The sequence below is a fragment of the Vicia villosa genome, linkage group LG4 (assembly GCF_029867415.1).
Source record: "Vicia villosa cultivar HV-30 ecotype Madison, WI linkage group LG4, Vvil1.0, whole genome shotgun sequence".
Taxonomy (NCBI): Eukaryota; Viridiplantae; Streptophyta; class Magnoliopsida; order Fabales; family Fabaceae; genus Vicia; species Vicia villosa.
The window spans coordinates 141453920-141466143 of record NC_081183.1 but is presented as its reverse complement, the minus strand read 5'-3'; the positions used below and the strand labels follow the sequence as shown (position 1 = coordinate 141466143).

Below are 12224 nucleotides of genomic sequence, written 5' to 3'. Positions count from 1 at the left end.
AAAACAAATTTTTCAAAAAAAAAAACGTTTTGGAGATGCATCTACGAAGGTTGAGGGCATAATTGAGATTTCCCGTGGTGTCTAAGAAATCCTTGGGGTGTAAATGTAACACCCGATATTTAATTAATTATTTAATTATATACTTTCAAATTGTTTTGAATTTAGTTGTTGAATTTGTGGAGTGTTAAGAATTGTTGACATGGGTTTTATGATTAATTAGTCGATTAATTAATTGATTAAGTTGTAGAAATAGTAATGAAGAAATACTAGATTTGTTATATGGACTTAATTAAGTGATGGTGGTAGTAAAAGGTGGAGTGTGAATGTTAGACCCAATAGGTTTAATGAAATTAGGTTAAGATAAGGATTAAGTTAATTAGAAGAGAAAAAGTCTTGGGAAATTCGTCATGGGAAGTTGTAGAGAAGATAGAAAAGAGGAGAGAAACGCATTCCCATTTTTCTTGCAGCAGTCTCACTAAATCAAAGATCCCCGATTCGTTAACCGTTGGATCGTCGCCAAATTTTGTGGGTAGGTTCGCAACACCTATATCTAAATTTTGACCGTTGGGATCTTCAAAATAAGGTTTGAGTTGCGAGATATCATCATCTTACTATAGCTGCATATTTGGAAAAAAATTCAGCTTTTGATTCTGATTAAAAGATGCAAGGGTTAGAAGCTAAGGCTAGAAGGCTTATATCGGTATAATTATAGAGTAATCTCCAATACAAGGTAAGGGCGATGTTCTTGCTCTATAAATGGGGATATGATAGACCGTATGTGGGGTTGGGTTATAATTTTATCGCCGTGTTTGGTATTATTTGGTGTTCGCTATTTTGTGATTTTCTGGAAAATTATATATGCTGTTATTGAGTGTGGAATATTGATTAATGGTGTTGGCTTGTGATGTGGTGATATTAAGTCGTAGGCCTATGGCAAGTGACGATGCAATGTTATGATTTGGCGATAATTGCGAAATGCAGGAAATAAAGCGACGTTGAGTTACCCTAATGATCGGTAATATTTGTGATATAGGCGTAAGCCTCGTGACGTTGTTTTGTGATTTTTGTGATTTGTTGCATTTCATTAGTGTTTCATGATTTGCATGTTTTAGTGACGGCCTGGATTGGCAAACAGCAACGTAGGCTTATGCCTGTTTTGATGCCTCTATTTATTGGCAATTGGCGATGGGGGCTGAAGCCCTAGGTACCACATGCATGTGCATTTGTTAGAGTCGCATTTCATTTGTGTGATTATGAGTTTATGTGTTGTGATGTGTGAACTTATGTGAATTATTATGAAATCTGAATATGAATTTATGTGAGATATGGTGACGTGTGTTATTTTGATTTAAATAGTGAAGTAAACTAGACGGTAATGATTATACCGCAAAGTGATGATTATTATGACTTAAACCGTATATATACTATTTATCATCACCTTGTTTATATTGTTTGATATCTCACCCCTTTTAGTTGTTTTGCCGTTACTTTTAAACTGGTAACGTGCAGGTGATAGCCTTGAGGAAGATTTAGACGATGTGAGTCGAGTAGATGGTCGCTCTGATATGTAGCACTCGGGGGGATAAATGCGTGTTTTAATTATTTCTTACTTGCTGAATTTTTAGTGATGTTTTATTGTTGAATTGTAGCTTAAAGCTATTTTGCGAAGAAGTTATGATTAAATTGAAAATTGTGAAGTTTTGTGAATTCCGCTACTAGATAAAATAATTATTTTGATAAAGTAATTTTTTAGGATTAATTTTAAATTCCTGTGCTATGTATCTATATGAAGGCAAGTAAGTCGAGAATGTTTTTGAAATAACGAATATGTGATACCTCAAATGAACTTGTTTGAAATTTATACTCTGATTTTATTATATTTTTCGGGTAGAATTTGGGGTGTTACAGTAAGGAGAAATCCTATTATTATTATTATTATTATTATTATTATTATTATTATTATTATTATTATTAATAATAATAATAATAATAATAATAATAATAATAATAATAATATTAATAATTAATAATAATAATAATAATAATAATAATAATAATAATAATAATAATAATTTTAGTTATTTATTTATATTTTTAGAAGAAGCAAAGTGAAAAGCTTGTAATAGGGAGAAAGGGTTTAAGAAAACATAAACACTCACCATCCTTCACCTCCCTGCTCCCACTACTAAGCAATGTTTACTCGCACCAATCTCAGGCTCATTTCTCTCGCTTCTAAATCTTCAGCCTTCTACTCCTCTCACATTATCGGAGATAAACCCGTTCTGGTAAGTGCCAACCAATCCATTCTCCATCTATTTCCATTTCTTCCAAATCGTCTAATCAATTTCGTAAACAGGTTCGAGATTTCATTCATTCTGCACTTTACCATCCATTATATGGCTACTTCTCCCAAAAATCTCGCTCCGTCGGTGTTCTTCCCAATACCATTCGATTCAACCAACTTCAAGGTGCCTTTTTCTTTATCATTCATTAATACTCCATGTAACCAACATTATGTACTACTTAGGTTGATTAATTCTGTTTATCAAATTAGTTAACTACTAGTTCCAATGCCCGTGTTTAACTGTTGTTAACTCGAATCTACAGTCACAATCTATCGATTTAGATTCAATCTTTAGTCAATTAGATGTCGGAATCCCGAATTATTGGCGATTATGTAGTAACTTAACTCGCGATTGATTTCAAGGTCGAAACCTATTGAACCAGATTGGTCTCTGACTATAATTCACACCTCTAAATATTAATTATAATTTTTCATTGGTTTGTTGGAACTTCTAATATTGTAGATTGATGAAATGTTTCAGGCCGAAAAGCTTATATGAAATATTTGGATAACATTTATAAGCAGAGTGACATATCGTGGTTTACTCCAGTGGAGATTTTTAAGGTAAACATTCCTTGTCATAATTTTTTTCTAGTCCTCAGCATATATAATAATATGATTCAAAATTTGATTCTACTAGCTGTTAGTTTAAGAGGAAAAAAATGTTAAAAATTTGATTCTAATGGAATATTATTGTGTTTAAGGAATCAATTGATTATGTTTCAAGGCTGTAAGAAATACCTGCATATTTTTCTTAATCATACCATCATCTCTATGGACTGAAATAGAAGTTTTATTTTTCTTCATTTGGTTTATGCTACATCACATATTAACAACAGACTGGATGGTATTTAATTCCCAACAAATTTTGTTAATAAACTTTACACAGATTTTATCTTGCTGTTTCTCATTGGTACTTTTCGTAATCTGCTGCCCGGGCCACTTATGAGTTTGTTGCTTGCCCTATTTTTTAAAAAAGAAATCTGTTTTGATCATTGGGTTAGTTGTTCTTAAAAGAGTTTTAATTGCTGGATAGGAAGGTAAAGTAGCACTGAATGATACACACAGTAGACCAAGAAATAATGGTGCCCCATAATTTGATTTGAAACCTAACTATGGCTTGCAGAGTACACTAAATTGCATTTCGTATTGAAAACATAAAGTTTTCATTCATTAAAATGAAAATTGTGAAGTATTTTCATTTTCTTTTGATTTAAATAATCTGCGGGCAGGATAGTATACCTTGGGATGTTCAACTTTATCCTATTTTTGTGGTGGAATTGATCATTGTTTAAATGCACAATCAAATCAAGCACATATCAGACTTGAGCTTCGGTATGCAATTTTCCCGGACCCTATATGTATTAAAATCTAATGAAATTAATTTTTCCTGGAATTGCTGTCGAGTTTTAAATAATATTATTTATATTTCTAATTTCTTGAACATACATGTAGATGCAGAGCTTTTGCTCTTTTAGGTTCTGATTTTTTTCCTTTTTGCAGCCTTGGTATGCCCATGCTATTGCAGAAGCCATCATGCGCACCGCAAACTTCTCTGTTCCTCTAAAAGTAAGCGTACTGTAACTTTTGCACACGATCTTCTTTGACAAATGTTAACATTAGGAGACTGCTGTACTTATTGATGCATATTCATATAGTTTTGAGTTTTGAAATGTAATTTTCTTTTTCATTTTAAATTTTTTATATGAATTTTATGCAATTTTTCAATTCAATTTTTAAATATGAACTAATCGACTGTAATCATTGCTTAACTAAATATATCATGCATACAAGTTGATTCTCTGAGATTGAATCATCAATCATTGAATAGGAAAAATAGTTCAGAGTTCAACAGATTTCGAAACTCTTTAAAGATGTATTACGTCAGGTAGTTGGTCTTTTATCATCATGTCTACTCTTAATAGGCTTACCATTAACATATGTCCATATACAATATTGTTCCCTTTGTTTCTTGCAAATCTTCTATTAATAGCCTGAGAGAACAGCATCTCTTATAGTTAAGCAGCTAGACTGTGAGCCCTGCATTATGTTTTTATTTTTCACTTAACCACTTATTTGATAGTGTTTCAGTTCTATATGAATACTTCTCTCACCGGCTTTCTATTTGTAATTTGTTTATTTTTTTTTCTTTGATAAGCTTCATTTTCATTTTGATAAATATTTAGTAAGCATTATAAGTCTATGGCGCATAAACAATGTTACTTTTTATTACTTGTATCAGTAGTTGATACTATCCTCTAATTTGCAATCAGATTTATGAAATTGGTGGTGGATCAGGAACATGTGCCAAGGGTATAATGGATTACATAATGTTGAATGCTCCTCCAAAAGTTTATAACAGTATGACTTACACGTACGTGCCTAGATATTCAGTATGCTATATATTTTATAATAAACCAAAATATAATGTTCTGGCCACTTTTCTTTAAAACTTTTTGTTAAGACAGTTAGCTATGCTTAAATTTACTGTACTTTTATTATCTTTTTTGTATGATAATCCTATTTGTAACTTATATTTTGGAGCCATTCTTTAATTTCATAGTTTCATTCCATTGACATATGACCTGAAATATAAATGATAAAGTGAGAAACTAGCAAGCTAAACACCTTCCGGTTTTACTTTATTTGTTCTATTTTGTTCTTTGCCGATGTGAACGGGAGGGTTTGAACCTTCAATTTGTATGCAATAGTATTTATACTAATGATGTATTGTTGATTTGTAGATATCAATTTTTGGTTCTGATTTTTCTTCTTGTAAGCATTATATGTTTAGTTTTTTACAAATTTGGTTTTATATCTTATTCATGTTTGTAATAATCGTCTACCAGTCTTATGAATATCCTATTATTTGATTGCTCTTAGTGAATTGAATTGGAGTAAATTTACTCTCTTGTGTATCATATGATTAACGCCCAAGTTAATATCCTATTTCTAACGACAGGTCAGTTGAGATTAGTCCTTCACTTGCCGAGGTGCAAAAAGAAACTGTTGGCGAAGTGCGCAGCCATATCCCCAAGTTCAGAGTAGAATGCCGTGATGCTGCTGACAGGAGTGGATGGGGTAGGATGCTATTAAAAATTTCCTCTATTGAGTAAACATAAATTTTACTGTGGCCTCTAGAAGTGGTTAGAAACTGAAGATTAGACTACTCATAGTGATCAACTCTACATTGTATTATTCTATTTATACCAATAGTTCTATAACAACCTCAATTAACTAACTAACTTCTATAACAACTCTTAACTACTTTAACTACTCTAATATCTATTATTTTTTACACCCTAAGAGTCTTTGGGATACACACACAACACACACACTCATTGTAATTTCTTTTAGAAGTTCAATTTCTAAGCCGCGAAGCTCCTTTTTTGGCGATTTATGGGAATTTCTTTGTGGAATGCTTATAACATAATGCTAATATCGTTGTTCCCTCTTTTACAGGGGATGTGGAGCAACAACCATGTTGGGTAATAATGCTAGAGGTGCGTTCTATTATGAGTTGATTTCATTCCTCCATAATTCTTCAAACTATTTCATTGCCATGTTATTATATCAATGTTAGTACTAGTTGGCTTTTACCATTGAAGAGATGCTTTGAGTGTCATGACGCCAAGGGAAAAGGACTGGGGATTGATGGAACAGGAAGTATAAAAATGTGAATTACATTACATAATGATAGATAAAAGTAAAATGTAAGCATACCAAGATTAACTTTTAATGTTAGGATCAGAGATTTTATGTTAGGATCATTAGCAAATTTAGAGCAAAACTTTTTATTGAGAAGAGTGGAGAAGAAACACTTTAATTTCAATTCATAAGAACAAGGGAGATATCCAAAATTTTATAAATTATAGATGGTTAAACTTATGAGTCATATTATTAATGACGCAGTCGGATGCCGCCCAAAGGAATAGCAAGCGCTAAACCTTGAATGAAAACAGGGTTGCAAGCGCAAACCCTATAGATAAGCTCTGGAGTCCACCAGGAATAAAGAAAACTTTGAATTCTATTATAATAAAAGAGATAATCCTTATGGCCATGGCAAAGGTCTTTAAATACAAAAAACAAATAAACCCTATTGGGCCTTATGGGCCTTTAATCCAAAACAAAATTAAATAAAACAAATAAAATAGAAATTACTTAAATATTAAAACTAAAATTGCTTAAATATTGCTTAAATATTAAAATGCTTTCCGACGCGCAATTTCTTCTTTGATACGCACAATCCTCCTACATCAGTCTCCTTCACTTCTGAAGAACTCGACCCCGAGTTCTCTTCTTGATAAAGAACTTCATCTGGCAGCTTGCTATAATTGTAAGTACCAACTGAAAACCTCTCCTTACGCCGAAATGCCATCACATCTTCTCCCACATTGAAAACTTTAACTTCCATGTGTTTATCTCGCATAGGAGGCAAATCGTTTGCCAGCTCATCTGCGGTCAACTCCTTGAAATCCTTTAGGATCCCTAGCAGTTCTTCTGGAATTGTTTCCTCCTTTACAGCATTCATCAACCCTTTGATCACCACTGGACAGAAACATTCAGTTTCTTTTACAGCCTCATCAAGCTCCTTTTCACTCTGCGTCATCATCAAGAATCTAGGATTCTTTCCTCCTGGATTCTTATCAAAGTGCAAAACAGGAGCCATAGCAATTTTATGTGTGCCCCATGTAAACATCATCACGTTATCCCGTCCTCGATAAGTGATATCATTATCAAACTGCCAAGGCCTACCAAGTAAAATATGACAAACATCCATATCAAGAACATCACAAAGTACCTCTTCTCTATAATGTTTTCCGATGGAGATAGGAACTCTGCAGGTTAGTGTTACTCGAACTTGGGAGCCCTTACTTACCCAACCGAGGTTGTACGGCTTCTCATGTGGTTTTGTGGACAACTTCAAATAATCTACCAATTTTTCCGACACCAGATTCTCCATGCTGCCACTATCCACAATTAGATTACACACTTTGTTCTTGATAGAACAATGTGTCTTGAACAAATTCTTGCGCTGCCCTTCGTCTTTGGATGCTAGTAACATTCGCTGCAACACAAAATTTACCCTCTCATCAGATTCTTCCACCGCAAACTCAACATTGGCATACTCATCGTTCTTAACTGTAGAATCTTCTCTTTCCTCATCTTCCTCCCTTTCTTCCACAACAGCAACGCCTCTTCTTGTTGGACAAACATTTGATTTGTGGCCTCTTCCGTTACAACGATAACATGTGTCTATTGCGGGTCTAGCATATGGATTATTTGGCCTCTGAATTGGTGCTTTACCATGCTGCACACTGCTAGAGCTGCTAGGTCCCTTATTCTCAAGATTGGAATCCCGGGGTGTTGCATTCTTTTCCTTGTCACCTGCTGATTCCCAGTTACTTTGGGGTGAATACCTTTCAATAGACGAGAAATTTCGAGGGGATTTCTCCATCAATTCCGCCTTCAAAGCCAAACTGGATGCTTTAGCTACGGTCCATACAGTCTGTAAACCCATCTTCTCCTGCAAGGATCCCTTTAGGCCATTGATGTATCGAGCCACTTTCTGGCTTTCTGATTCTCCTAATTCATTGCGCTCAGAAAACCGCAGGAACTCAGCTGTGTATTCAGTCACGGTTCTCTTGCCCTGAACACACTCGATGTACATCTTATAAAGAATCTGCTCATAATCCTCCGGTAAAAACTGCTCCAGCATCAATTGTTTCATTCTTCTCCAAGTTCTGACTGGCCCCTTTCTTTGTCTCTGCCTTTGAACAACAAGTTTATCCCACCAGACAGCTGCAGTACTTTTAAGCCTGATCGCAACCATCTTGACTTGCTTGTTCTCAGGGACACCCATAACGTCGAAGAACCTGTCGACGTTGATCTGCCAATCAAGAAACTCCTCCACTCCCATAGTTCCGTAGAACAATGGAATATCAGCCTTCACTCGATAGTCATGGTTGTTCTGTAGATTCCCCCGATTATCCTCTTCACGTGAGGTTCTTCTTCATCAGAACTCGAATCTTCGACACAGTTTCCACCCCGTAGAACCCTAATCGGTTCCCCTCTCCTGTCTCTTCGCCGATTCCCATTGTTGTTGGCGTTGTTCGCCTGATTTGCTAAATTCGCCATCTGTTCAGTCAAAGCAGTTAGAGCCGCGGTAAAAGCCGTGGTAATTCCCTCAAGATCTGCTTTGGTCACCGGTTGATCCGCCATAGTTGTCAAGCTATGAAAAGAACAGGAGAAAACCTGCTCTGATGCCAACTGACGCAGTCGGAAGCCGCCCAAAGGAATACCTGCTCTGATGCCAACTGACGCAGTCGGAAGCCGCCCAAAGGAATAGCAAGCGCTAAACCTTGAATGAAAACAGGGTTGCAAGCGCAAACCCTATAGATAAGCTCTGGAGTCCACCAGGAATAAAGAAAACTTTGGATTCTATTATAATAAAAGAGATAATCCTTATGGCCATGCCAAAGGTCTTTAAATACAGAAAACAAATAAATCCTATTGGGCCTTATGGGCCTTTAATCCAAAACAAAATTAAATAAAACAAATAAAATAGAAATTACTTAAATATTAAAACTAAAATTGCTTAAATATTAAAATGCTTTCCGACGCGCAATTTCTTCTTTGATACGCACAATCCTCCTACATCAATTAAGTTATGGGAAATAGTGGTTGAGCAAAGACTATGAAACACGACTCAAGCATTCTGGTGCATCTAGGAGTTGCCTCACCGACTTCATACTTGTATGATGATGACCCTAAACACTTGTGCTGGCAGTTTCCTTTTAGTAGCTAAGATCCGGCATATTTCCCATCTCCCATTGTTACTATACTTGCATCTTTAAAAGTTTGAAACAGTTAACTTATCTGGGATTTGATCATGACCCAAGTATTGTTTGCAGACTAGAAATTAATTTCCCCCCTTTTCTGATTTAAATGTTATATTGTATGATTACTACTATTGCTAAGATATTTTGCACCTCCTTTATTATTTTATGCAGGTACTTGACAATCTTCCGCATGATGTTGTCTATTCAGAGAGTCAAATCTCCCCATGGATGGAAGTTTGGGTTGAAAGACAACATGATCGGTAAGTTTGTGCGTAGATCCAGATCATTATGCTACATACATGATACACCACAGCACATATTCTAGGGATTCATTAGTTAATATCAATTAAAAAAATGTTATGATAAATGTTAGCTTTTGAGTGATTGTCATTATAACAATTCTGTGGCTTGGTTTTATTGACACGTCAACCATTTTGTACTCTTAAAAGAAAAACACTCAGCGAGTTATACAAGCCATTGCAAGACTCACTTGTTACACGTTGTGTTGAGATCACGGACTTGGATAAAACTAAAACACCACAGAGCAGTGCAGTAACAGCACTTAAAAGTATTTGGTCTAAAGTTCACCCAAAACCGCGTAGATGTTGGCTGCCAACTGGTTGCTTGGTAAGAGTCTCTTAAGTTTGCTTCAAGCCTGATATACAAATGGATTTTTACATTCACCATATGCTCATTTTTGTGTCTTCCAGAAATTACTTGAGGTTCTCCATGAGGTGCTACCAAAGATGTCTTTGATTGCTTCTGATTTCAGCTACTTGCCAGATGTGAAGATACCTGGTGAACGTGCTCCATTGGTTTCAACAAAAGTATATTCTTGTTATTTATTTCCTAAATAGCAAAATTGTATGCCTTCTCATTTCATACACATTAGAGCAAAGTTATCATGCAATAGTTCTTAAAATAGAGTCCTTATTGCTTTGTGTCTTATTTGATTATTTCTACACTGCACAAGTGATATGGTTATGAAACAGTGTTCATTTGCTCCATGGAACTGCCATTTTAGAGACCTTGCCATCTTTCTTTTATGTACAGTTTAAGCAATGTTGATTTTGTAAAAGTAGTTTATCAATGTAACTTTTTATATGGCTAACCTATTGCAATATTATCCTATTGGATTGTTACTTACCAGAATTAGATTGCAAAAGACTCTAGTACCAAAAACCTTTTTGTTTCTTGATCACGGTACTTCACTTTTTATGACTAAAATATTGCTATATTATTCTATTGGATTATTGAATAAACATAATCAATTTATTGAATACACGTTCATGATTGAGCTCCTACTTATTCCATCTCATGGATGGTATTGATATTTTAAAAAATTTATGTACAGATATGATAATTGGCTATGATCTTCAGAAGTCACCCCTTTATGTTTTCCCTCAACAAATCAAATAGAAGCAATTATGATTGTCTTAATTGACAGAGTGTTTCCTTATGCATTGCAGAAAGATGGGAGCAGCACAGATTACCAAGATTATATGGAGGCTAAGGTTTTGTTTAGCACTAACTTATTTCCTTTTCAATCTACATTCCTCATTTTAAGGTGTTATAGCTTGAAACAAACTTGCTTAAATTTAACACATTTTTTTTGTTGCATTCACTTGCACCAAGAAACTACCAAGGCTCAATTATTCTAGTTACTTCATACGAGTACAATACTAATAATGACTATTGTACTATACAAGTGATGATCCTATCATATAGAATAATTTCTTCCAGAACTTCTAAACATATACATTGCTGTACTAAAGCTTATGCTTTTTGTTGCAGGGTGATGCTGATATCTTCTTTCCTACAGACTTTTGGCTTTTAGAACGAATTGATCATTATTGTTCTGGATGGCTAAAACTTCAAGATGATCATTCATCGAAAAAGGGAAGGAAAAGGAGAACAATTACGGTTAGGACTATTGTCTTATTTTTTTAATATTATCATCACATCTGGCAAAAGTTGAAGTACTGGGTCTCTACATATCGTTCTACTGATGTGTATTTCATGATTGAGTGCACTACATTCTATTTTCCATATCCTTATCTAATGGTTTTTAATGACAGATCTTATAAACAAAATACACATAAAATAATAGTAATATTCATTTATAAAAGTTGAATTGTTAAGAAAGTTTTAGATATTTCAATGTGCTTAATATGCTAGTGTTTTAGTTTGAAATCCTTGACTTTTGCTTTGGAATATTTTTCTATTCTTATGAGAAATTGCACAATAGGTTCTTTTTTTCTTTCATATTTTACCAACTTTGTGTATTTTACCTTATTAGTTTGTATTTAATGCAGCTGGAAACATCGGCTTTCATGGAAGAGTTTGGTTTGCCCACAAAAACGATAACCAAGGATGGATACAACCCACTCTTGGATGATTTCAAGAATACCAAATTTTATCTCAGTGTCCCCACTCACAATACTAAGTAGATGATCCATAAATTCAACTGAAGTACTTGCATTCACAAAGATCACAGGTTCTTTTTATATATATAAGAATCATAGGATATTTATTGAGATTATATTTATGAGTCACTGGAATTTCATTATTTGACCATAAATTGGATTTCCAGACATGGTTTATTTATTTATTGTTTATGGGCAACTTTCCCATGGACATTTTCCCCACTGAAGCCCCAGAAGTTGTATACTTTTTTTTGAAAGATAGAACATTTTTATATAGGTGTAAGAATAAACACAAGTGAAGATTATCTTGTATAGGGTCCTATTTATCAGTGATGTACACCGCTAGTTTTTGTTACTGATGCTCTTACCTGAATTACATTAGGCTCCCTGAATGTTTGTCTTACCCTCAAAATTGGTTCAAAGGGTCAAAATTGTAGCGATAATAAAGGTACCATTATTAAGAAGATTAGCAGTTGACCATTACCAGGAGTTAGTTTTCCTTGACAATGTAGAAAGTTTGAAAGAGGATAAAACCTCTGGGAGATAATAAAATTTAACGAACATATCAACACATCCCAAATGGCTAATGTCAGTCTGAATTTGCTGAAAAGA

At 34.4% G+C, this 12224-nt stretch overlaps 1 protein-coding gene across 1 annotated transcript; it reads left to right on the top strand.

Moving 5' to 3' along the window:
* Positions 1-2132: 2132 nt before the first annotated feature.
* LOC131595334 (uncharacterized) lies at positions 2133-12219 on the top strand. Its single transcript, XM_058867659.1, has 13 exons — positions 2133-2285; positions 2357-2468; positions 2826-2908; positions 3848-3913; positions 4618-4718; positions 5307-5425; positions 5807-5847; positions 9358-9446; positions 9636-9813; positions 9897-10013; positions 10656-10700; positions 10981-11109; positions 11502-12219. Exons 1-13 carry the CDS (start codon positions 2193-2195, stop codon positions 11634-11636), a joined length of 1308 nt encoding a protein of 435 aa, XP_058723642.1. The 5' UTR covers positions 2133-2192; the 3' UTR covers positions 11637-12219.
* The last annotated feature ends 5 nt before the right edge of the window (positions 12220-12224 follow it).

What these genes read in the sequence shown, in the direction of transcription:
- LOC131595334 (XM_058867659.1), top strand. Translation starts at nt 2,193, where the DNA reads ATGTTTACTCGCACCAATCTCAGGCTCATTTCTCTCGCTTCTAAATCT. An exon ending in TCGGAGATAAACCCGTTCTG is followed by an intron (nt 2,286 to 2,356) that starts GTAAGTGCCAAC and finishes TTTCGTAAACAG; the next exon opens with GTTCGAGATTTCATTCATTC. An exon ending in TCGATTCAACCAACTTCAAG is followed by an intron (nt 2,469 to 2,825) that starts GTGCCTTTTTCT and finishes GAAATGTTTCAG; the next exon opens with GCCGAAAAGCTTATATGAAA.